The sequence below is a fragment of the Phyllobates terribilis genome, unplaced genomic scaffold (assembly GCF_046119375.1).
Source record: "Phyllobates terribilis strain yellow unplaced genomic scaffold, ASM4611937v1 Scaffold_1__5_contigs__length_1240528914, whole genome shotgun sequence".
Taxonomy (NCBI): domain Eukaryota; kingdom Metazoa; phylum Chordata; class Amphibia; order Anura; family Dendrobatidae; genus Phyllobates; species Phyllobates terribilis.
Window position 1 is genome coordinate 275,431,118 of NW_027362761.1, and position 27,581 is coordinate 275,458,698.

Here is a 27,581-nt window from a genome sequence, read left to right on the forward strand (position 1 = left end):
TGAAAATGTCTATTTTTATTACCTAACATTAACTGTTTCGTTTGTTTCTCACACAGCAATGGCTGGTACTTCTAAATTAGGAATGGCTCTTAGTATATATTGTTGCAATCCTTTTGAAAAAGTAAACAAAAAACAATAAGAAATCTTAGGCCAGTACAAGATTGGTGGATTTGCATCAAACATCCAAACAAAGCAGGCATGAAAATTTGTGACCGTTGTAGAAAGCAACTTGCATAAGAGAAAAATTTTCAAGAACCTGGAACTTTAAACATGGATGAGGAGTTTATAAATCCTGATTTAACAATAGAGTATTTGAATAAATCATTTTCTAACATCAAAGAATCACCTATTGCAAAAACATAATGCATTTTCCAGGTTATTGCAAAAGAAAATTAAAAAATGCAGCAAAAAATCTGACCCAAGAACTAATAGATGAAACAGTAGAAGTTGAAAGAAAGAACTACCCTGACCAGAGATCATTCTGCAGCTTAAAGAAAAATTTAAATTCAATCTCAGCAGAAGTGAACAGTTCATGATACTAACACATTACCAAAGAGTTGGACATGCAAAAGGATAGAAAATTTATTTAACATCAGCATTAGAATGGCTAGAAAAACTGAATCCCTAGTTACAGAAAAAGATTTCATGTCTTGTCCTGATCATAAGCCAGTCAAAGTGTTAGATAAATTTATAGTGGATAAAGTGAAACTAAGCGTGTCCAAAAGAGGCTGGTTCTTGCCAATTTGAAAGAGACCTATGATTTTTTTTTTTTTTTTTTTTAAAAAAAGCATTCAGCGTCTGCAAAAATAAGATTTTCAAAATCTGCTGACCTGCGACCTAAGAATTATGTCCTGGCTTGTGGTAGTGGTACACACTCAGTATGCGTATATACAGCACACCAGAACACTAAGCTTAGGATTGAAGGAGGTAAGCTGAAAAATATTCAGTTTGGTGAGTCCAACCTTGGTGATTACAAAGTATGTCTGTCTCAAATAATGTGTCCAGAAAAAAGTTCAAACTGTTACCTAAATATTTCCAAAAAATATCCTCCACTAATGGCTCTCAAAGAAAAAACATCATCATTTTGAAGAGGCTATGGTAGATAAAATAACTTATAAACCGTGGATATCCATTGACAGATGTACTTTTGACACCGTCTCTAAAAGTATAGAAGACTTTGTCGAACGTTTTTGTGAGCAGCTGATAGTCCTTAAGAAACACTCATTTATAGCTCGTCAATAGCCGGACTACTATAGTCACCTCAAAGAAAACCTCAAACAGAGTTAGACTTTTCAGAGAACTATTCCTTTGTTTTTTCAGGATGAGGCAGTCATTTCATTGGAGCAATGAATAAACAACTGTCCATCCTTTTGCGGTCTGTTACAGTGAGAATGAAGAAATAAAATACAGTATGTCATTATGATATCTGAGTGCTTACTTCATGATTCAATAGCTGTTTATTTGTTCCAAAAATAAATTTTATTTCAGTGATAAAAACTGACATCTTACCAAGTTTGAGCAAGTTCTACTACTTCTCGAATGGCTCTTTGTCACAGTATAAGAACAGGAAAAAGTTTATTAACGCCTGCCATCACAAGAAAGATTTTGGAGTGGAAGCTGAATGGCACTTTTTTTGCCACAGCTCATGGCAAAGGTGTATGTGATGGTTTAGGAGGCACAGTGAGACGTCTTGCCGCTCGGGCTAGCCTCCAGAGGCCATATTCAGACCAAATCTTAACACCCATGAAACTTTTCAACTGGAGTGAGAAAAATATTCCCAACATCCAGTTCATGTACTGTACAAACCAGGACTATGAAGAAGGCGGTGAGGCAGAGCACACAGACACCGACCCCGCAGCATCTCACCTCTTCTGCTGCCGCCGGGTTCCTGAGGGAGGGAACGGAGGGCCTTGCTTCCTACGATCCTGCTCCACCACCACTGCAACTCCCTGGTACGTTCGGACCATAAGATTCACCCCCTATTTTCCTCGCAAACTTGGGGGGGGGGGAGTGCGTCTTATGGCCTGAAAAATATGGTAAATCTCGCCCAGTAGAAGGGACAAATTATTGATAAAAGCTCAGTGTAAAGACTTACTTTTAATTGTTCAGACTAGTTAATTTTTTTTATTTTAAAGCTTGATGATTTAACTACTATACTCTGTTTAAAAACTTGAAAAAGGACATGTCTAGTGTTGCATTAATAAAAAAAATTGATAGATATATATTTAAATATTTAATATTGCTTCTTTTATTTTAGTATTAAACATATGATTAGGATGAGAGGATGAGACTGTATTTAGAAAATCACACTTAAAAATATGATCCCAAGGAGAGCCCAACTTGAATCCTTGTACAAATGTAACCAAAAACTCAAGTAACACATAAAATTTTCACAAAAATGCATAACATCGTTTTTTAAAAATTGCACATCAAAAGTTAAAAAATTAATGCCTGTACCGTTCTAAACAAAACGCTGCCTCTCCCATCTATTTATCTTATTTCTAACCCGAGATATAAAAAATGTAACATAATACAGACTTTTTCAAAACTTTAGACATCTTTAAAAAATGAACTAATGAATAGAAAAATGCAAAACTCTTTTTTTTGCACTTCACTAAAGTAGCATTTCAAAAATAACAAAAAAAAAAATCCGAAGACAAAATCCGGGTAAAAAACATATTCAGATTTGGATCACTTGACATGGAATTACTCCAACGAAATCTTTATCTCTGTCCTTGGGGAAGAGTTGGGAGGCCCAGATACATTTTCCAGATGTACATCTAATGTATATAGTCATCTTTAGTTTTAATGTACATTGCCTAGGGTTACACTTCCCAAACTGCAGATTACTAGAGCCAACCTTGTGAAGACATGTAGCCAGCAAACAATTCTGGAAGATTGCTGCTCTGAAGTGCTCAGCTCAGAGCTCAGTACAAGATAACTAATGCAATTTATTCACCAAGTTACAATTTTTTAGGAAAACTAAGTATAAGCAGAAAAACTGTTGTAAAGACTAAATCTATACTTTTATTCAAAATGTAAAAATGGCCATGTATTCAAAAATCAAAAGGTAAATTGTATGCTAATACTTTTACCATGAAAATATTTTTAACCTGAAACTACTTTTATTTAAGAGCGCCTCTTAAAATGTTATGCGACAATATGAAGTATCAAATTGTCTCCAGAGCCTTCTATGGGTGTAAGTACATCTTTCCATCTATCTGCCTATTGATTTATTTATCTGATTGTTCATCTATCCATCCACATGTTAAACATATGATGACTGTCTCCACACCAATAACGTTTGGAATTAAATGGTATTCCCTGAAACTAGTAATAGATTCCCATCTCATCCATGATCAGGACAACAGATGCTGTCAATGGCCGAGCTGTGAGGTTTCCATAACACCTGTTGAAGTGGTTCTTATGGAAACAGTTTAGCACTGGGAGCTTCACTACTTCTTTAACTCCCATTTCTAGCTAAGCTCAGTCCACTTGATTGCTTCCATAATCCCTTCAGTTTGTGTCCCCTGTATAGAGACAGATTTTCCCATCTCAGCCATGAAAAACTGGCATGGAACTGCAGGAAGTATATTCTATTGTTTTTAAGATCAGTGTCTCTCAAATCCATCTAGATTCTTCTGACATGTCTTAGATATATGATCATATAAGATCACATTGTTGGAGTCTATGAACTTGAACCTGTAACAATTTCCGAAACTATAACACACCAAAATCCATTTCGCACAGCTCAAAGCTTTCCATCACTGGATCTCTCTGACGCAACAGCTACACACAGCTATTCATGTCATTGTATCAGTGCTTTGAATTTTGTGACAGAGATTTCCAGTCATTAAAGGGAATATTTCTGCTCAAACTCAATATGTGTCCTTCTTCACTCAGATTTGGCACTTGTGGAAGCTCAGAATCTGGCTGCAAATTAGCACTGCTGATACACATGTGCACGTGAAAGTGAATGTTTGCATTTAGTTCACCATTATGCTTTTTTTTTCCTGTGTTATTTCTAAAAAGTTCGCCAATAGTCAACACTTAAACCAATTATCCAGCTACCACTTACAGGGAAAAGTTGTTGTTTTTTTTATTGACGTTAATTGGTATTTCAACATATGGATAGGGCATGCTGCAAACCAAGCTGCACTGTGCTGCATTTTGTGAGCATCATTTTTTAAAATGTCTCATCGTATCATTACAATAAATTGACAAAATTCAGGCACATATTCACAATATATAGACTCTCATGTAGGTTAGTCCTTTTAGAGAAGATTCAAAATAAAAAAAAATCCTAGCAATTCCTCCCATAAGGGCATTCTTTGAGGACCAGCTGACAGTATAATCTAAGCACATATCCATGTAGTGCAGCTTTCCCTGAGAAGAAGCGTACCTGTAGATACTAATTGCATGGGCTTCTTTACAAGAAATCTTTGACGTAATATGAAAACTAGTGACTAATTGAATCTGGGTAGTCTGGAACACCATACCTCAGTCAGTCAGGCCACCCAGCTCCTTTACATACTTCATTAATTGAGAGTGCTGAGCCGAATGAAGCCTGTATTGTCAATCATTAAAAAGGCGGGAGGAGTTAGGGCAGGCATATTCACTGTGGAATGGTGATCCCGACCACCCACTAGGTGACGCGCCCCCTGGGCCATATTCTTTAGGGGGAATATCCGGAGCCGGATCAGATGGGGGTTGTAGTCTTCCGAGTGGCTGTGACCCGGTCCGTGCCCAGGGTGTCAAACTCAGTTGTATGTGGCAGTCCTACAGATGTTACTAAGTTCTTAATGTCGACTACGCCACCCGTTGTGTTGCGGTCACTGTGGCCGCCGCTGCAGCAGGGTCCGCTGAGGCTGGTGGTGTAGGTGCAGCTTTGGTGATATAACCCCCAACGGGTGGGGTATAGCCTCAGGGGGATCAGGTGCAGAGGATGGGAGTTGTGGTGATGCAGTGTAGACGGCAATCAGAGACAGAGTCGGGTTATGCAGTTTAGGATGTTTACTCACTGCTGATGTTCCGGTCACTCCAGCTTCGAGTGACCTCCCGAGCCGTGCTGCGTCCACCAGGTTCTGGATCCAGCCAACCCCCAAATAAGTCCGGAGCGTGACCCTGAGCTCTCCTTCTGTCCTTTCTCTGGCCGTCCCCACTATTGATCCACCCAGGTCCAGCTCCCTCGGGCCTTCTGTTGGGAGACCCTTGGCCTTGGGTTCCCTGACCCTCCACGTGGTATGCCTTCGTGGTGGATGTGGTGGGTGGCCGTGGCAAACGCTGCCCACGGCCTCCGGTCTCTGGCTGGGGTGTGTTTTTGCCCCCACCAGCTTGGGTTCCGGTACCCTGATGCCGACTCTTCACCCGGGGATTTAATTTGGGTTCTTGGAGTCCTCTTCTTCTGTTTCCCCCTCTGGGTCTCTTTCTCCTCTCTCACTCTGGGTCTCTCTTCTCCTCTGCTCGCTGACTTTCTCTCTGCAACTGACCCTGTTCTTAGTTGGTGCCCACCTTATATACACCCTCTATGTGTGAGCTCAGGTGACCAGCACCCAATGAGCTCCTATCTTTACCCAGGCTGCTCCCCCTATCTGCCCCTACACTACTTGGGATGTACCACCCCCCTCCCACTCCAGCCAGGAACAGACTCGGTCGTACCTGCACATTTCTAAGTGGGAGTACCGTCGGTCTGCTCCTCGGAAATGGGATGTGTGTAGTGCATGCAGCCTACCGAGCTCAGTTCCACACTCCATCCTTACCCGGGAGTGGAATATCACACCTCTGGGTTGAGGTGCAATACCCCTGTAGCAGCCGAATCCTCAGGGTGCTACATTCAGCTGACAGTATGATCTAAGCACATATCCATGTAGTGCAGCTTTCCCTGAGAAGAAGCGTACCTGTAGATACTAATTGCATGGGCTTCTTTACAAGAAATCTTTGACGTAATATGAAAACTAGTGACTAATTGAATCTGGGTAGTCTGGAACACCATACCTCAGTCAGTCAGGCCACCCAGCTCCTTTACATACTTCATTAATTGAGAGTGCTGAGCCGAATGAAGCCTGTATTGTCAATCATTAAAAAGGCGGGAGGAGTTAGGGCAGGCATATTCACTGTGGAATGGTGATCCCGACCACCCACTAGGCACTTCTGCTCTTGTTGTTTTTATCTTTTTTATTTATGCTGTTTACCATGCAGTATAAATTATTTGTTAACTTTGCTGTTTGTATTACTACCTTTTGTTACTTTTTAACAACTTTCATAAATTTTATTTAACTTTTTTAAACTACTATAAGACTTTTATTAATTATTTTACTTTTAAGAATTAATGCATTATATTACCACAGTATTTTAATGGATTTGGTGACTGCCAGTGAAAAACTTACCTGGCCAACTACATAGGGCAGTGTCCCTTGCTGCCATATTTAAAGAGGTCGTCCACTCGTTTTTGATTGATGACCTATCCTTAGGATACGTTATCAATGTCTGATCGGCCGGGGTCCGGCACCCCCGCCGACCAGCTGTCACTAATCTCTGCGGCCTCCGGAAATACCCAATTGCGGAGTTGGGAATCTTCTGGTAGTGGCCGCCACAGGGTACTACACATCTGCCTCCTATTGATTTGAATAGGAGGCAGATGTGTAGTACCAAGCCTCAGCCACTATCAGAAGATTGCCAGCTCTGCAAGTGAGTCCTTCCCGCCTGCGGCCGCTGACACCGATGACAACTATCGGCGGCGGTTCAGGAGTGTCGGACCCTGGTCGATTAGACATTGATGAGCTATCCTAAAGATCAAGGTCATCAATCAAAAGCTAGTTGACAACATATTTAACCATTGACCCCTGTCAATGATGTCATGGTGTGTGGGATGGGACTACAAAAGGAGCCCCATACGTTTGTATTGATTACATAAATGCCGTCACTAGATCACTATTTTCCGTGGCATCTAACTTATTGAACAACCATTGTACTAGATAGCTCCTATTTTGTTTATACCACTGGAAGACCGATGTCAATCACAGTTGTTCTTCTATGGGTAACCCGAGTACAGCCCTGCAATACATTAAAGTTGCTGATTTTTAACAAAAAAAAAAATTTTTTTAGAGATACTTTTTTTTTCTTTTAAAGTAAAATCTCATATTTTTATTATAGGGCTTGCCTATTGCAGACATTTGTCTACCGTTAGAACACATTTATCTGCACTGGTAAATCATAAAATAGTCTACCCTGATGTCCCAGTTGATGCAAGCTTCGGCCTTACTTTAGATATGTGGCAAAAATATTTGGAAGATAGTACGGTGAGTTATTACTTTTTATGGAAAAAATCACTTCCTAATGCTTGAATACAATGCAGAGTGTTAATTAGAAAGCTACATTGCATTTAACTGCTGCTTGGGGATTTATCTACACTTTGTAAAACAGGAGTCCACAACCTTCATTTGGTCAATATTCCACATTATCAGTAGCACTACATAATGATGCCACACTAAATCTTTAAGGGGTCTTCCTTCCTTTCCTTCCGCAAACAATATTTAAATATTAGATTTGTGGTGATTGTTCTGGGACTAAAGCACACTGTCCCTTCTCTCCAGTACCATATGGAAAACGCAACAAGGGGTTGTGCCAAAATACTTTTCCAAAAAATCCTGTTTTAGGCAAGGAGAGACACCACTATATGCCGGTAGGGACTGTTGCAGAGGCACACACAATGATCATCATGCACGGGTCCTGTTCTCATTGTCCACTTACACTTATACCATTAATTTTTTAGAAATTAATAGATAAGGTGAGTTGCTAACATTTATAAGACATGTATTTATAGGTAACAATAAAAGTTTGTTTTTCTTGTAGTTTTGATCGCGTTTGAGATTGTCCTTCTTTCCTCCATTAGGGGTTATAATGCCAGCAAGCAATATTATTTAGGCCTTTATAAAAGATTCAGTCAATGACTTATGTGCCAAATCTATCTTATTGTGCAAATGTAAAAGGTTATTAATAATACCAGTGCTCAATATTCAGAGTGTTGGTTAGTTGCCTCAGCAGCTGTCCCGCACAGTGTGCAATGACGTCTCTCCATGTTCCATGTCCCTGTCCAAGAGAGTACGAATGCACATCCACTTTAAAAAGTGACTACCAAATTTAATTTTTATTTTTATTTTAGAACGCAATAGCATTCATAAAAAAATCAACTTTTGTAATATATCTTTCTCAAAGAAATCTGCTTCTTTCTCTTCATGTACTTATCTGTAATTCTCAATATTCCCAATTCATAGTTAAAATCTGTCTACAGCGAAGTGCTCATAAAGTTCTACGGAATAGGACGGAGGGAGAGGGAGCTAGAGGCAGATGCAGACATCCTTCTACTGAAAATTCTCCGGAATCGACAGTTACACTTTAAGTGCAGTAAACATACAATGCTCCTATTATTGGTGTCCTAACTAGAGAGTGATCTTACTAAATTGATACATGTTCAATAACCGCTTAAAGGGAACTTGTCATCAATCTTTTAGTGTGTGAACAAATGCCACCACCTTTCTGAACGCCTGTGCTGCATTACTTAAATGTGTCCACCATCCCCTAACTCCCCCTCTATACCACCAAAAATACCTTTTTATTTTCTCCCGTGCTCTATGTAAATGCCTTTAGTCCTATCCGATGGGCTTCTTGATGTCTGTGCCATCTTTTTGCCCCCAAAAACCGTCCTTCGGATTTGATGTGGTTGACACGTCCAGTTTCATCTATATAACCGAAAGAGATCTCGCTCCTGCGCACTAGCATCGTCAGCTCGCGCAGGCGCACTTTGGTCTGCCCTACACCTGGCAGAGCACAAAGCATAACTGTGCATGTGCCCAGGAAACGTCATTCCGACAAGTTGGTTCCAGTAAAAAGGAGCCGTAATGGCGTCTTCTTGGTGTTTTTTTTCCTATTCATTTGAATGGGTGAAAAACTCTGAAAGAATAGACATGCTGCAGATTTGAAAAAAATGCATCTATCTTCAGAATTATACTGTTATATGGTATATTCTATTTATATTTGTAAAAAAATAATAATAACATAAACAAATGGAGTATTGAAAATATTTTTTTTCCTCTTTAATCAGAGATATGAAGAGCAAGAACTTTTACGTCTTATTTATCATGGGGGAATTCAGCACGAGATCCGGAAAGAAGTCTGGCCTTTTCTTCTTGGACACTATCATTTTGGGATGACAGATGCAGAGAGGAGAGAGGTACTTCTCAGAGTAAACCTGTAATTCCAGCTAAGAATTGCAATCATACATATTCCATCATGTTCTTTCAAAACATGGCATAATATTAATTTCATTTTACCCTTCTAATATTAGACACAGTCTACTTATAACCAGAAGCTTCAGCAGATATTTGATTAAGCAGTGCCTGTTTGGCATGGCTCCATATGGTATTATTACGTTGTAGAAATCTTCTAAATGTTGCTATGATACACAGACCTGATCATAAGAAAATCATTAGGCTTCAATAACCTGTGGTGATCGTATATTGTATGCAATCATCTGTGTCATATTCTGATGTTATTGCCTTATCTTTGTCTTTTGTCCTTGGGCTAGGTGGACGATCAAATCCGTGCCTACTATGAACAAACTATGGCGGAGTGGCTTGGTTGTGAGGCTATTGTGCGGCAGAGAGAGAAGGAATCTCACGCAGCGGCTCTATTGAAGTGTTCTTCTGGAGCAAGTCTAGACATACAAATCCAGAGAATGATGCATAGGGACTCCACAGTCAGCAATGAGGTTGGTTGCAGCATTCTGGATGCAATTTTATAATATTACTGTGGAGCTGTGAAGTTGATAAGCTAAAGTTCCAGCTCCTATCTTTTCAGGCTCCAACTCCAGAAATGGCCAATATTTATTAAATATACAGATATATTTTTAACTAAAAACCTTGGAGCAGCATAAAGATACCTAGTTTAAGGGACAGGAGAGAACACAGGCGAGGTGATAACTGATTTTCTATCACGAGTAGAACACCCTGGTTATCACAGTTTTTTTTTTTTTAATAAATAGGGGCCTAAAATTGATAGAAAATAGATATAGAAGTTAATTGTAGGATATTGTAAAAGGTCGTGTTTTCAGGGATTTTTTGAACTGCCATAGGACTCAGAAAGGATTTTCCCTCCTCTCTTTAAAGAGATTAGCAACTGTCTAATGAGGGCTGTTTTACTCTGTAAATACTGTTAATTAATTTATAACCTTTTTCAGCTTTGTAACTATGTAATTGACATCGGAGCTTCCACAGTAAACTGCTCTATGGTAACCGGAATCTAGCAAATTATGAATCTATTGTTCTGTATGAATGGAGAATAACATGGGATTATTAATGGGAATCAATCAGTCACCAGGTTTTTGACACCTAATCTGAGAGAAACATAGTGTAGAGACAAAGACCCCTGATTCCAGTGATGTGCCACTTACTGGGCTGCTTGCTGTAATTTTGATAAAATCACTGTTCATCAAACTGTGTGAAAAACCTGACATGTGCACCACCATTGAATACAATGGGTGTGCGTGTGTCCGTATTTGCGGTCCTTAAAAAACGGACCACATACTGACATGAAAAACGGTCATATGAAGGGGGCATAAGTGATACATTGCTAGAATCACAGTCACTGCCCCTACATTATTCTTCTCAGATGGGTTAGACAAAAATCTGGTGACAGATTCCCTTTAAAAACAGAACAAAAAAAATATCGGCAGGCATATGTAAGAAGTATATGCAAATATATTATGCTTTATTTAAAGGGATATGTCAGCTGGATTTCACTCCCCTCACTATTTATGTGTGAATGCAGCTCTCTCAAAGACCAGTCCAGCAATACCTTTACATTGCCAATCCATTCCTCTATTACTGAGAAATCAACAATTGAATTGATATGCAAATGAGGATGTATTTCTGAAGCTTCTGTCACCCTGGCTCTATTCCCTGCCCAGTGCTGCCTCTTCCAGCTTGACTAACAGCTCACTTGCCTAAATGCACAAAGTATAGAGGCTGTCAGTCAAACAGGAGGAGGCAGCACTGGGTGAGGAATAAATCTGGCGTGACAAGAGGATTCAGATTTACAGCCTCATTTGCATATCGATTTGAACACTGATTTCTCAGTAATGGAGGAACGGACTGGCCATGTGAAGATACTACTGGCTTTATGTTTGAAAGAGCTACATGTGCATATAAATAGTTTGTGGGGGGGGTGAAATTTTGCTAACATATTCCCTTTAAATGGTAAAAGTTGTTTGTCATTGCTAATCAGCCACAGAAGTTTTTGCAATAAATATAAAGGGTGTGAAAAGTATACCCTTATACTAATGTCAATACATATTTTATAAATATAAAAATTATATTAAAAGCGCTGTATTTACTTTTTATGATTTGCTATATAATCCTTTAACATTTGAATTCATTCTCCGCCCACCTAGCCTGATTGACAGCTCCTCAGAGGCTCCATACACTTGGCCTCTTGAGCTACATAATGCTATTGCTGAACACCTAAAATGCTCATCTTAATATCAGGTTTATAATTTTACCAGCCTCATCAGGATAATTTAATAATTTATGGCACTTGAATTCTGAAATCTAGTGACAGATCCATTTGAAGGTTTCTACTTTTTAAATTACAATGATTATAGCGAAAAATATCAATGAAGTGCAACTTTGATGCTCATTACAATATCATTGCGTTTAAATTTTATTTTCAGTCTTCCCAAAGTTGTAGTTCTGATCGACAAAATCATGCTCGTCTAGAAAGTGACTCCAGCACAAGCACACAGGTAAGGAAGGGTTTCTAAGATATTGTTTCAGACATGTTGTTATCCCAATAACTAAACCTGTTCATATGCATATAATATATGCTGTATTTAGATGGGAGGAAGAAGGATGTTAGTTTCCTTCAGATACAAAACTATGTAAATTTTTTGACAATTTTAGCTTGTAATTGAATAATTTGTAGGGTTTTCCTGTAGGATTATCCTGATTATGCTAAGGACGGATTGTGGAGAGTGAGCTCTCACTATACTCCACCATTAGGCTCAGTCTCCAGGTAGGTACATTTTCACAGAGTGTAAATGTGTGTTCCCCAAGCCAAAGAAACTTTTTTAAAAGTTTTGAAAAAGCTGCAGGCGTAAATTAATATTCCAGTTCAAGTTCCAATGCACAATTATCGTGAACGAGCATTCCTAGGAACGCTGGCTTCACGATAATTGTGCAGCCTAAACAGGCTGTTGAACACACAGAAAGCAAGCAAAAAGCTTGTTCATTGAGTGAAATTATCTTTTTGGCTACATAAAACATCATTGTTCTCGGCAGCAGTGCAATGTCGGACCTGTGCTGCTGAGAACAGTGGCAGCCTATGCGTACTGAATGATCTATTACTGAGCGTTCAGTGCACATCTGAAATGAAAGGCACATTGTTGGTCGACACTAGGCATGACGCTTTGTAAAGGCACCTTTATCTAAGATCAGAAGGTAACTCCATATACTTTTGACTGTCCCAACTACTTCTGGGACTACACCTTTCTCTTTACAGCAGAAAACTACACCAATTCATGACTAGCATAGATATCAAAAAAGAAAAGCAGCATACCTGAGATTTCAGTATATGCTGTACACCTCTTAAGACCTGATCCTTAGGGTCCCTAAATTTAACAAATATAGAAAATGAGTTTCATAGTTTTTAGAGTTGAAACTAGACTTAAAGGGGTTGTCCACTACTTTATATTCCCCCCCACATGTATCGCCCCGGGGCCCCTAAGACTTCTTGTAAATACCTTTGTTGCTGATAATGCCTGTTAGCGGCGCTATCACTGGCCGCTCACAGGCATCACGTGACCCCCCCCCCCCGGCTGCAGCCGGCTCAGGCATTCGCTGATGTCACGACAAGTGCTGGCAGCAGCGGGGGGTCACGATCTTCCTGGTTCCACGGTGGATTCCAGGCTGTGGGGGCATCCACCGTGCACTCTGCCTCTCCCCATTCATTGGGAAAGTGCGCGGTGGATGCTGGGTGTGATGCGGGGCGTAACCCCGCCCACAACCCAGCAGCCACCGCGGGGACCCCAGCGCTGAGTCACGTCTCACTTGTCGTGACGTCAGCGCGGGGTCACACATTATCAGCAACACAAGGTATTTACAAGAAGTCTTAAGGGCCCCGGGGGGTATACATTGGGGGGGGGGCATAAAGTAGTGGACAACTTCTTTAAGTCCATCGACCTATAACCTCACATGTTGATCCAGTGGAAGGCAGAAACTGCATGAGGCAGAGGCATATTGCTCTATATTGGGGGGAAATGCCTTTCTGGCTCCACAGTTGGATCAACTTCCCATCACAGAATCTAATACCCATAATCTGTAATATTATATTTTTCAAGAAATGCATCCAGGCCATCCTTAAACTTTTTTAGTGAATCAATCATTAAAACATCATGTGGCAGAGAGTTCTATAATTTCACACCTTTTACAGTAAACAATCGCCGTCTGTGATAATGATTTAACTTTCTTTCCTATAAATGTAGGTGTTGCCCCCTTGTCATCGTTGCTGACCTAGGTGTTAAAAGATCATAAGAAAGATCTTTGTACTGTCCCTTCATATATTTGCAAATTGTACTAAGATTGTTTTTTCAAACTAAATAACTGAACATTTGATAACTTGTCTTGTTACTGTAGTCCACCCATTCCCTTAATAACCTTGATCCCTCTTCTCTGCAACCGCTCTAATTCAGCTACAGTGCTGCTCACCATTATTGGCACCCCTTCATTTTTTTCATACACTTGTACAATATCTTCAGAAACAAATGGAAATGTACCAAAGTTATATCCTCAGGACTTTTTAATTTGTGGTCCAAAGTAATACAACAATAAAACATTGTTTTTCAACCTCCATGTTGCAATTTCAAAGAAGAAACAGAATAAACAGCATGTGCAGAAATAAAGGCACCCTAATTAATACTTGGTTGCACTCCCTTTGGCATTGATGACAGCCTCCAAATGTTTGTTGTAGCCATCTATATGCTTCTTGCACTTCTCAGCTGGAATTTTCCCTCACTCTTCCTTTGCAGTTTGTTCAAGTTCTTTTTCCCAATGGCAGATTTCAGCTCACCTCAAAGATTTTCAATGGGATTGAGGTCAGGACTCATTGCTGGCCATTTTAAAACAGTCCATTTTTCTTTTTCAACCATTTTTGTCTACTTTTGGATGTGTGCGTTGAGTCAGTGTCTTGCTGTAGAACCCATGATCTTAGACTCAAACCAAGTTTTCTTACACTGGGTAGGACATTACGCTCTAAAATCTCTTGATAATTCTCTGATTTCATGATTCCTGTGATATGATCAAGGCCTTCAGTACCAGACGCAGCAAAGCAACCCCACAGCATTATGGATCCTCCACCATGCTTAACTGTTGTTAAGGTGTACTTTTCCTTATAAGCTTCATTGCACCGTCTGTAAACAAGCTGTTGTTTTGCATTGCCAAAAAGCTCTATTTTTGTTTCATCTGTCTACAGAACATTTTCCAAGAAGGGTTGTGGTTTGTCAAGGTACTCTTTGGCAAAGATCAGTAGTTCCTTTTTTATCCTTTTTATGTATTTTTTTCAGCAATGGTTTCTTCTTTGGCCTTCGCCCATAAAGCTCTGCTTGGTTTATTGTGCAGCATATGGTACTTGTTGAAACCATGACCCTAGACTGTTCCAGGTTGGCCTTCAGGTCTTTGGATGTTTGACGTGGTGTTTTTTCCACCATTTGCACCAACCTTCGAAGACATCTCTTGTCAATTTTCTTCTTTCCCCCACGTCCAGAGAGGTTCTTGACGGCTCCATGCTTGGCAAACTTCTTAATAACATTGCGCACTATTGAAACTAGGTTTTTGGAGATGGCCTTATACCCTTTGGAAGTCTTGTGGTTGCTAATAATAGCAGTTCTGATGGCCTCAGACAGCTACTTTGTCTTCACCATTGTGACAAAGAAACAGGACCTACCATGTAGTTTTTTAAAACACTGAAGTCCTCATTCATTGGCTAATTCATGTCACATGGGCATCGACAACTAATCACAGGAGAATCTCTTTTGTGATTTACCACAGGCGAGTCAAAATGTGTTTCCATACTAAATTAATGTAAAGAGTGCCAATACCAGTCTCACAGCAAGCTTTAGTTTTTTCTATTTTTCCCTCCCATTGTTTTTTGTTTTAAATTATTGTTTATCATTTGCTCTTTTGTATTTAACACGAGGGCTCTATACAAAAAAACTGTTTCACTTGATTCATTTTTTTCAGGAGATATTCCACATTATGTACTTAAACTTCATGGGTGCCAATAACGATGAGCAGGACTGTATGTCCTCCTTATAAACTGGTGCTTAAAACTGTATACAATATTCTAAGTGTGGCCGTACTAGTGACCTGTATAGAGGCAAAACTATGTTCTTGTTATGAGCATCTATGCCTCTTTTAATGCATCCCTTTATCTTATTTGCCTTGGTAGCAGCTACTGCCTGACATTAGTCGCAAAAGGTGAGTTTGCTGTCCACCCATAAAAGCTAGTCTTTTAAGGTGACCGTTTTACCCAGTCAAAAGACTGACCGTCGCTTCCAAAACAGAAAACTGGAGTGTACGGGTGCTTACTAAGAGTATCCATCTCCATATATAACCAACAAATAAAGAAGCGCTAAGTAGCTCTATAGTATGCAAACATGAAATATATGAAATTTGAATTGCATTACTACTCTAGAAAATAGAAGTAAATGAGAATTCTTAGTGCATAAATTGGCCAATTCATTTGTACCCGGCAGCCACTGTAAGGCGACTCTCATTGCTGGGAACCTACCTAGTGTAAATCCTCTCTTAGACAAAAAAAAAGTCTCTACTCTAATGCATCCACCTTACAGGTTTAACTTCACTACTTGAGTGAATAGGCTGCATAGAGCATATATATTTGTATTTGTCTGCACTGCCTTGAATTCTACTTATATGTACACTTTTTTGCACTTTTTCTGCTTACTAAATGTGTATGTGTGCACATTGGCACTTTAATTACTGAAGACTTCCTTAAATGTGTATACACACTTTGTTCAGCAACTATAGCACTTTACTAAAAAGGCATGTGCAATATTAGTTACAGATGTAATATATTATTATTTTAAATAGGGTGTTGATTGAATTTTTTTGTAATAGCCAAGAGGGATGTATGTTTGTTGTGGGCTGTTTTGAAGGTACCTGTTTTTTTCAACTTCTACTAGTATTTTTAAAAACTATTGAAATAAATTATTTATTTTACGAGTCTTTTCTCTTTTTGCTTCCTTGTAACCGTGGGTTCATAGCCTGAGGTTTTTGTGTTGATAAATTGTGATTGGAAGTAATAACCTTTTTAACCATTTTGGGATAACTTCCCATATACATGTAGACTTCAGTCTACAAAGGTTTTTTGTCCTTCCTGCCCTCCGCCTTCACCTTATTGGGTACCATTGGTGGCTAAGCTGTACATAAATAAATACATGTATATATGTACTAGTTCTATTTACATTGCTCATGTGACTGCCTTATGTTGTGTTGTTGCCCACCTGTCTATCCTATGCACTGTTCATCTTATATACTATATTGCTAAAACCTGTTTTTATATATTCTAAATTAAGTTGTGTATTTTAAGACCGGCAGGTTTTTCTGACTTATTCTATCTCATTTGGGTTTCTATGCTCCCTAGGTTTCTTTTTGGTTAAATGTGTTAGATTAACCCCTTTACAACCCAGGGTGGTTTGCACGTTAATGACCAGGCCAATTTTTACAATTCTGACCAGTGTCACTTTATGAGGTAATTACTCTGGAACGCTTCAATGGATCCCCCTGATCCATGACTGTTTTTTCGTGACATATTGTACTTCATGATTGTGGTAAAATTTCTTCGATATCACATGTGTTTATTTGTGACAAAAACGGAAATTTGGCGAAAATTTTGCAATTTCCAAAATTTGAATTTTAATGCCCTTAAATCTGAGAGATATGTCACACAAAAAAAGTTAATAAATAACATTTCCCACATGTCTACTTTACATCAGCACAATTTTGTAACCAAAATTTTTTTTAATTAGGGAGCTATAAGGGTTAAAAGTTGACCAGCCATTTCTCATTTTTCCAACAAAATTTACAAAACCATTTTTTTAGGGACCGCATCACATTTGAAGTCACTTTGAGGGGTCTTTATGACAGAAAATACCCAAAAGTGACACCATTCTAAAAACTGCACCCCTCAAGGTGCTCAAAACTACATTCAAGAACTTTATTAACCCTTCAGGTGCTTCACAGAAATTTTTGGAATGTGGAAGAAAAAAATGAACATTTAACTTTTTTCACAAAAATGTTACTTTAGACCCAATTTTTTTTATTTTCGCAGGGGTATCAGGAAAAATTGGACCCCAAAATTTGTTGTGCAATTTCTCCTGAGTAAGCAGATACCCCATATGTGGGGGAAAACCACTGTTTGGGTGCACGGCAGGGTTCAGAAGGGAAGGAGCGCCATTTGACTTTTTGAATGTAAAATTTGCTTGAATAATTAGCGGATTCCATGTTGCGTTTGTGGAGCCCCTGATGTGCCTAAACAGTGGAAACCCCCCACAAGTGACACTATTTTGGAAACTAGACCCCTCAGGGAACTTATCTAGATGTGTGGTGAGCACCCTGAACCCCCAAGTGTTTTACAGAAGTTTATAACATGTAGCCGTAAAAATAAAAAAATCAAACTTTTTCCACAGAAATTATGTTTTAGCCCCAATTTTTTTTATTTTCACAAGGGTAAGAGGAGAAAATGGACCCCAAAATTTCAATTTCTCCTGAGTACGCCAATATCCCATATGTGGGGAAAATACAATGTTTGGGCGCACGGCAGAGTTCAGAATGGAAGGAGCACTGTGTGACTTTTTGAATGCAAAATTGTCTGGAATCGAGAGCGGACGCCATGTCGCATTTGGAGAGCCCCTGATGTGCCTAAATAGTGGAAATCCCCCACAAGTGACCCCATTTTGGAAACTACACCCCTCAAGGATTTTATGAAGGGGTATAGTGAACATTTTGAACCCAGAGGTACGACACAGAATTCGATAACATTAGGTCATCATATTGAATAAGTTGTCATTAGTCTTGAGCGCAAGTGCTCGCTACTTGAGTTTGCATCGGGTACTCAGGTATGCACCATGTATCGTGGGTGCCCGCGTGACATGCTCGAAGTCCCCGCCCGCATGTTTCACGGTTATTAAACACCCCAAAAAAAACATGCGGGGATTTCTCGTGCATGGCAGGCAATCTCCGCAAGGTTTTTTTGGCCGCGAAGCATATGGGGCGGAGACTCGAGCATGTCACTCGAGCACCCGCGATACTCAGTGCATACCCGAGCACCCGATTAAAACTCAAGTAGCGAGCACTTGCACTCAACACTAGTCACCATATCGTCATCTTTTTTTTTTTTTTTTTTTACTTTTGAAAAAAATCCCAACCTTAGCCCAACCATAAGCCCTAACCTTAGCCCAACCCTATCCTTAGCCCAACTCTAACTCCAACCCTACCCCTAGCATAACCCTAACCCATGAGTTTATTTTTTACGCCATTGCTCGTGCGGTATAAGTGATTAGACAACTTTATTCTTCAGGTTGAGGCGTTTACAGTGATACCAGAATCATATCGGGTTTTTATGATTGACAGCTGTCACACACTAAAAGACGCATTTTTTGTAAAATCTAGTTTTTACATCGCCATATTTTGAGAGCTATAATTTTTCCATATTTTGGCCGACAGAGTCATGTGACAGCTTGTTTTTTGCGGGATGAGTTGACGTTTTTATTGGTGCCATTTTCAGACACGTGACATTTTTTGATCGCTTTCTATTCCGATTTTTGGGAGGCAGAATAAACAAAAACCAACAATTCAGGAATTGTTTTTTTTTTTAAAAAATGTATGCTCTTCCGCGTGTGGTAAAATTGATAAGGTAGCTTTATTCTTCGGGTCAGTACATTTACAGCGGTACCATATTTATATCGTTTTTCTATGTTTTGGCGCTTTTACACAATAAAAGCTATTTTATAGAAAAAATTATTTTTTTGCATCGCTTTATTCTGAGAGCTATAACTTTTTTATTTTTCGGCTGATGGAGCTGTATGGCGGCTTGCTTTTTGCGGGACAAGATGACGTTTTTACAATTTTTTTTTATTTTTTTTTTTCACTTTCTGACTCTTTTTTTTACTTTTATTCTTTGTCCCACTATGGGACTTTCACTTTTTTTATTCTGATCGCCTGTATAGCACAGGAATGCAGCACCATCCCGGTGCTATACAGGCTGTCAGTGCTGCAGATGCAGAAGATATTTTGGTCATGCACTGCGCATGACCAAAATATCTTCCTGGTGACCCGGATGTTGTCATGACGACATCGGGTTGTCATGGCAACATCCAGGAAGCCGCGGCAGACAGCGCTGGAGGCCGGCTGGAGAGGTGAGGATCCCGATCACCTCCCCTTGCCACCGCAATGCTGCGATCAACTTCGATCGCAGCATTGCGGGGGTTAATGTGCCGGGAGCCGTGTGGGACAATCAGCTGACACCCGGTGGCGATCGGGCGCGATCGCAAAGACTTATTAATACGTGTCAGGCTCTTTAAGCCCAGGGCGCAGATACGTATTAATAGGTCTTGGGCTTTAAAGGGGTTAATAACCACTTTTTGATTCGTATCACTGAGCCTTTTAACCCAATTGCACAATTTTTCCCCTAGTTCCATTGCTCTAATTTTATGTGCCAACTTTCTTAAGTGAGCACATATCAAATGCCCTTGGAAGGTCCAGATAAACATCCACATACTTTCCATGGTCCTGCCTGGAACTTACCCACTCATAGAAGCTTATCAGATTTGTCTGACAGGACCAATCCCTGATAAACCCATGTTGATGCTGTGGTATTAAGTTACTCTTAGGGCGGTTTCATATGTCCGTATATTTCCGGTACTGGAAAAAACGGTAACGGAGATATCCGTGTCCCGTGTGTGCCCCATGTGTGGCAACCATGTGCTTCATCAGGATCACACGTACCGGCGCCTGGGAATCAGTGTACAGTTAGCGCTTTTCCCAAGCACCAGGTGCTGAACGCTGCCCTTATCATTGTTCCTTGCTCGCACTGTGATCAAGCACGAGCAAAGAACAATGTTAAGAGTAGTAGTGTCTGCTCCCACAGTGTCCCTGTGTAAAAATAAGAATAAAATAATTAAATCATTATACTTGCCTGTCCAGAGATGTCCCCTGCTGTAATTCTCTGACCGCTGACGCCGAGGAGCCAAGGAGAATGAGCCGCTGCAGCAAGCGGAGCCCGGAGCTGAGCTCAGGAGCGGTGTCCTGTCACTCAGTGAGCTCTGCTCAGTGCAAAGCCCCACTCGCTGCAGCTGCTCATTCTCTCCTGCTCCTCAACATCAGCGGTCAGAGGATTACAGCGGGGGACATCTCCGGACATGTGAGTATAAGGATTTTATTATTTTATTCTTATTTTTACACCGGGACACTGCGGTAGCCGACACTACTACTCCCAACATTGTTTCTTGCTCATTCTGATCGCAGCGCCGGCAGGGAACAATGATGAGGGCAGCGTTCAGCACCCGGCGCTTGGGAACAGTGCTAACTGTAGCCCAGATTCCCAGGCTCCGGTACGTGTCACACTGATGACACACGGATGTCATCCGTGTATGCAAAGTGTGAGACATATTGCGCATTGTGCATCCGGAAAAAAACTGACTTGTCAGCGTGTGGATCACACGGACACACAGTCCGTGGAAACGCACTGACATGTGAGCAGACCCATACATTTGAATGGGTCTGCGTGTGTCAGTGTCTCCAGTACGTGTGGAAACTGTTGTCGCACGTACCTGTCACACTGACGTGTGAAAGAGCCCTTAATGTGTGATACTCCAGGATAGCATATCATAGAAAATCATCAAAGACTTTGCCCAGGTAAAGGTTAAACTTATAGGCTTATAGTTTCTAAGCTCAGTTTTTATTACATTTTTGAGTACTGGCACCACATTTGCTATGCTACAGGCCTGTGGTACAGACCCTGTTATTATGGAATCCTTGCATATTAGAAATAGTGGTCTGGCTTTCATGGTATTTAATTCCTGCAGTTCTCGGGGGTGTATGCCATCCGAGGCCAGTGATTTGTCGGCTTTAGGCTAAGTTTACATGTTGCTTTTTTTCTGCAGCCAAAACCTGATCTTTTGGCAGTAAAAAAGCTGCAGACAAAATGCGTGTTTTGCTGCCTTTTCTGCTGCATTTTTTCCGTGTTTTTTTTTGCTGCGTTTTTAAGGATCCTAAAGTTCAACTTTGCTTTCACCTTGCAAGTGTGAACAATACAAGGTGTTAGGCTACCAATGCAAGACATGAAACCATAAAACATTTTTTGGGGAAAAAAAGGGCAATTTGATCAAATTATTTTGTGGAAAAAGTTTATTCTGAACAAAAAAGCTGGATTCATTTATAAAGTGCAGCCGTGAACTATCATTTCATGCGTTCATGAAAAAATACACAATTATAAATGTAAAATCAGTGAGGGAAGTTGAATTGGTAGGATATTGTTTACTTAACATATTGGTAAGGCATTGAGTTGGTCAGACATTGTTCACTTTCACATGCTGGTAAGATATTCTTTACTTTCAGACATTGGTAGGGAACTGAGTTGATAGGACACTGTTTACTTTCACACATTGGTAGGGCATTTAATTGTTCGGGCATTCTTTATTTTAACACATAGTATTAGTACAGTTTAGTTAAATTATTGATAATAGCCAGGCTCATGTGAGAATACCAAGACATTATGCTTTACCTTGGGAAAATCACAAAAATGGATTTTACGTCCTGCTGTACCTGCATTTTTTTCAACAAAACACTGCTACAACTGATGGCAGTGTTTTTGCTGCTTTTTTACACTTACTCGTTTTCTATGGGTGAGAAAATGCTTCAAAAACGCTGAAAGAATTTACATGCTGCAGGTTTCAAAAACGCAGCAGTTTTCCAATTCGGTCAGGAAAAAAACAAGCGTGTAGATGAGATTTATGAAATCTCATAGCTTTTACTGGTACTATAAATAGCAGCTTTTATTTTGCATAAAAAAATCAGCAAAAAAACAGAGCAAAATTGCCATGTGTGATCATGGCCTTAGTGTTTTTGAGGTGACACTGTACTTCCTGCTGGGTTAAGAAGGTGACATTTAATGAAGAATCTATATTATCCCTGATCATGTCATCTGTCATAGAGTTTTCGTGTTTTTTGTGTAAATACTGTAGAGAAGAAGATATTTAGTAAATTGCCATTTTCCTTATCCTCTTCTACTATTTCACTCAAATTATTTTTGAGGTGGCCAGCAATATTATTTTTTAATCTCTCTTACTGTTTATGTTGCGGAAGAATATTTTTGGATTGTTATTACTTTGTTTAGCAAATAGCCTATCTGTCTCAATTTTTGCTGCATTGATTTGATTTTTTCACAATATTTATTTTTTTGTCTATAATTATTTGATGGCTCTTTACTACCTTCTTGCTTTAGTTCTCTAAACCTTTTCTTTTAGTTATTTATTTCACCTCTTACAGCTCTGTTTATATAGTGGTTTCTCATATTTCTAGCTTGTTTAATCCCATACAGTATAAATTGTGTGCAGGACCTATTAAGGATGTTTATAAAAGTGTCCCATTTGCTCTGTGTAATTTTAATTTAAAATACATTGTCGAAGTTAATGGCACTAAGATCAACTCATAGCCAATGGAAATTAGCCTTCCTGAAGTTTCGTTTTCTTGTAGCCCCTATATATACATCTTATGAAAGTATAAGTGAATATATGTATTATTTGGTGATTGATGTTAACCAAGTGACCGCCAAACTGTGTATTTGATAATCAGTCTGGCCTAATTTTAACTAATTTTGCTCTCATTTCGACAAAACCCAAGACAAAAACATAATAAGCAAATACCCTGCAGTAAATAAATAACAATAGTGCATTAAAATAATATAGGGTGCTTAGTTAACATAATTTTGATCAAAAAACATAAAAGCCATCCCACCACGTCATGGTGACCCTATTTGGGACATTCCAAACCTCTAGTATTAAAACCTTACCATTTGTCAAGTGACGTACATGTGGATAAAGGGTGGAGAAGAACTGAGACCTGGCTTATGGACACCCAGCCATGGGAAACTACATGAATGTAATGTCCAGCTCAAAGAAAAGGAGGCCACACTTGTATTTGCACAGAGTGCAAAAAAACTGAAACAAAAAACCTAAAGAGATGAACTGGAATATAAGTTGGTGTGCATGCAGCTTGTAGGCGCATGTTCACTCGGCCACCAAACAGTCAAAACCTTAGACAAAAACATAATAAGCAAATACCCTGCAGTAAATAAATAAATAACAATAGTGCATGAAAATAATATAAGGTGCTTAGTTAACATAATTTTGATTAAAAAAAAAAACATCCCACAATGTAACGGTGACCCTATTCGGGACGGTCCTAGCCTCTAGTATTAAAACCTTACCATTTGTCAAGTGACTTACATGTGGATAAGGGCTGAGAAGGACTGAGACCCGGCTTGTGGCCTCATTTTGCTGAGCCCTGTACCAGTTGTGAAATCTCATTGTCTTTTATTATTGTCAAAATCCTGTTTTTTATTATAGACCTGCAGGTTTCTGCTTGCCAATTTATTTCAGGCTACTTTACGTCCCCTATAATAATTGCTTCTCCCTGATTTACTGCATCATCTATTTCCTTTATGAGGATATTTTCAGTTGCTTCCGTTATGCTTGGAGACTTATAGCAAACTCCTATCAGTGTTTTATTCTTTCTTCTTCCCCTTCCCTTTATTTCTACCTATAGGGTCTCTCTACTTTTTCATTAACATTACATACAGTACAGACCAAAAGTTTGGACATACCTTCTCATTTAAGGATTTTTCTGTATTTTCATGACTTTGAAAATTGTACATTCACACTGAAGGCATCAAAACTATGAATTAACACATGTGGAATTATATACTTAACAAAAAAGTGTGAAACAACTGAAAATATGTCTTATATTCTAGGTTCTTCAAAGTAGCCACCTTTTGCTTTGATGACTGCTTTGCACACTCTTGGCATTCTCTTGATGAGCTTCAAGAGGTAGTCACCGGAAATGGTTTTCACTTCACAGGTGTGCCCTGTCAGGTTTAATAAGTGGGATTTCTTGCCTTATAAATGGGGTTGGGACCATCAGTTGTGTTGTGCAGAAGTCAGGTGGATACACAGCTGATAGTCCTACTGAATAGACTGTTCGAATTTGTATTATGGTAAGAAAAAAGCAGCTAAGTAAAGAAAAATGAGTGGCCATCATTACTTTAAGAAATGAAGGTCAGTCAGTCCGAAAAAGTGGGAAAACTTTGAAAGTGTCCCCAAGTACAGTTGCAAAAACCATCAAGCGCTACAAAGAAACTGGCTCACATGAGGACCGCCCCAGGAAAGGAAGACCAAGAGTCACCTCTGCTTCTTAGGATAAGTTTATCCGAGTCACCAGCCTCAGAAATCGCAGGTTAACAGCAGCTCAGATTAGAGACCAGGTCAATGCCACACAGAGTTCTAGCAGCAGACACATCTCTACAACAGCTGTTAAGAGGAGACTTTGTGCAGCAGGCCTTCATGGTAAAATAGCTGCTAGGAAACCACTGCTAAGGACAGGCAACAAGCGGAAGAGACTTGTTTGGGCTAAAGAACACAAGGAATGGACATTAGACCAGTGGAAATCTGTGCTTTGGTCTGATGAGTCCAAATTTGAGATCTTTGGTTCCAACCACCGTGTCTTTGTGCGACGCAGAAAAGGTGAACGGATGGACTCTACATGCCTGGTTCCCACCGTGAAGCATGAAGGAGGAGGTGTGATGGTGTGGGGGTGCTTTGCTGGTGACACTGTTGGGGATTTATTCAAAATTGAAGGCATACTGAACCAGCATGGCTACCACAGCATCTTGCAGCGGCATGCTATTCCATCCGGTTTGCGTTTAGTTGGACCATCATTTATTTTTCAACAGGACAATGACCCCAAACACACCTCCAGGCTGTGTAAGGGCTATTTGACCAAGAAGGAGAGTGATGGAGTGCTACGCCAGATGACCTGGCCTCCACAGTCACCAGACCTGAACCCAATCGAGATGGTTTGGGGTGAGCTGGACCGAAGAGTGAAGGCAAAAGGGCCAACAAGTGCTAAGCATCTCTGGGAACTCCTTCAAGATTGTTGGAAGACCATTTCCGGTGACTACCTCTTGAAGCTCATCAAAAGAATGCCAAGAGTGTGCAAAGCAGTCACCAAAGCAAAAGGTGGCTACTTTGAAGAACCTAGAATATAAGACATATTTTCAGTTGTTTCACACTTTTTTGTTAAGTAAATAATTCCACATGTGTTAATTCATAGTTTTGATGCCTTCAGTGTGAATGTACAATTTTCATAGTCATGAAAATACAGAAAAATCTTTAAATGAGAAGGTGTGTCCAAACTTTTGGTCTGTACTGTATATTGTCGCGCAGAATCAGTATTGAGAAAGATTTTACATATAAACAAACCCCCTCAACCTTTCATATTTGTACAGTCATTCATGAACAGACTAGAGTCCTTTAAATTAACCCCTTCCTGGCACACTTTTTCTATACAAAAGGATTGCTGTATATAGTGTAAGTGATCAGGCGATTTCAGGTTCAAGTCCCCTAAGGGAACTAGTATATACAGTAAAAAAATATTTTATAAAAGATTAAAATAAATTAAACATAAAAATTCAAATCACCGCTATTATCCCCCATTAAAAATTATTATTTTTTAAGCATTTTAAAAATACACATGTGGTATCAGTGCAAACAGAAAAAAATCAAAACACCAAGATATCGGTTTTTTTAGTCGCCATAATTTCCTTCCCCTCATTTCCTAGTTTAAACTCTCCTCCAACCTTCTATCCTTTCTTTCCCCTGGCTCAGCTGCTGCACCGACTCCATTGAGGTGCAGCCCATTTCTACTATAGAAACTGTAGCCAACAGAGAAGTCAACCCAGTTCTCCTACACCAATTCCTGAGCCATTTATTTACATCCCTAATCTGCCCCTGCCTCTCTGGTGTGGTACTATTTCATAGAATACTACCTTTGAGGTCTTTGAAGCTTACAGCCTATCCCTGAAATAATTTTTAAATACCTTCCATCTGCCTCTAACCTTGTAATTGGTGCCAAAGTTCACTATTACCAGTGGGTCCTGATAAGCCCCTCCCAGTAATCTGCCAACCCAGGTTGCGATGTGTCGAACTCGAGTGCTAGGAAGACATGACACTGTTCTACAATGCCAGGCTTTGTGACAAATTTCCCTGTCTGTTCCCATAATAATTCAATTCTCCACTACCAGCACCTATCTGTCTTGCACTGCACTCCTATTCCCCTGGCTTTCAGAAGACATGTCTTGCTACAGCATTGTTAATCCTATCACCCTCATCCGCCAAGTTAGCAAACTTGTTAGCGTGTGCCAGATCAGGACTAGCCTCTGTGACACTCTACCCCACCTTTTAACTGTTCCCTAGATAGCCGCTTTATTGTCTTAAACTTCCATGCTACCATCCTTTCCACATCTACCCCAGTGAGCACCTGCTCAGTCTGTAGCAAACTCCTTTCCATATTATCAGTCTATTGCAATTTTGCAATTTGTTCATTTACATCCAGTCCCTGGGTTTCCAAATGTTCAATGTGCACACATCCAACAAGTGGTATGCACCCTCAAAATGGTTGGTCAAGGATTGCGTACATGCAACCAGATGTACGGGGTGGCATTGTCAAAATTGGAGCACATTTATTTTACTAATGGGAATTGCACAAACACAGGAATATAAACAAGTGAATATAAAGAATTAATACAAGTCACTCCTTTCTAAAGCCCCTGAATACAAAGTCATTTAAACTCAAATCACACACGTAAAACAAACTACGTGGAAGCTCATTCACAAAAAGTTTTTCAGATGCCTTTTAAATAGTTTATTTTCCTTAACTGAAATACAACTTTCAACTCAATGCAATGTTTGCAAAGGTAGGTACACTTCAAGCAGAGGAAACCTTCATTCACCCAGGCTCTATGTAGCATGTAGCAAAAATGTTGCATAGGTGAATAAAGGAGGTTTCATCTCTACTTGAAGTGCTGCTTTGTGTAACGGGTCTGGGAGGCGGAACCTCTGGGCTACAATACAAGGGGGCGGTCCTTGTAAGGGAGCGGGTGGCGACCAGGCAGGTAGTCACAGGAGGTGACCAGGACAGTCTCTGGGTGTACGGGCAGGAGGACACGGCAAGTGATCGGGGCAGTCTCTGGATAAAGGGTAGGTACGACCTGTGATGGCTGAACCTCCAGGTAGGCTAGCAAGGCAGATGAAGAATGTGTGCTCCCAGGTGAGCAAGCGAGAGTCTCTGGAATAGCAGGTGGTCACAGCACGTGACGGCGGAGCCTCCAGGTAGGCAAGCAGGCAGGTAACGGAGAAGCGCTCCCAGGTGAGCGGGCAAGAGTCTCAGGAATAGCTGGTG

At 40.0% G+C, this 27,581-nt stretch overlaps 1 protein-coding gene across 3 annotated transcripts in view; it reads left to right on the forward strand.

The window, feature by feature from the left end:
* Window positions 1-27,581, forward strand: part of SGSM1 (small G protein signaling modulator 1) — a 291,384-nt gene that overhangs the window by 194,118 nt on the left and 69,685 nt on the right. For all 3 annotated transcript variants that reach the window (XM_073672889.1, XM_073672894.1, XM_073672899.1), the window contains 5 exons: window positions 3,135-3,199; window positions 7,153-7,298; window positions 9,101-9,229; window positions 9,584-9,766; window positions 11,726-11,797. In XM_073672889.1, the coding sequence (XP_073528990.1) occupies window positions 3,135-3,199; window positions 7,153-7,298; window positions 9,101-9,229; window positions 9,584-9,766; window positions 11,726-11,797 (595 nt within the window). The remainder of the gene's footprint in view (window positions 1-3,134; window positions 3,200-7,152; window positions 7,299-9,100; window positions 9,230-9,583; window positions 9,767-11,725; window positions 11,798-27,581) is intronic.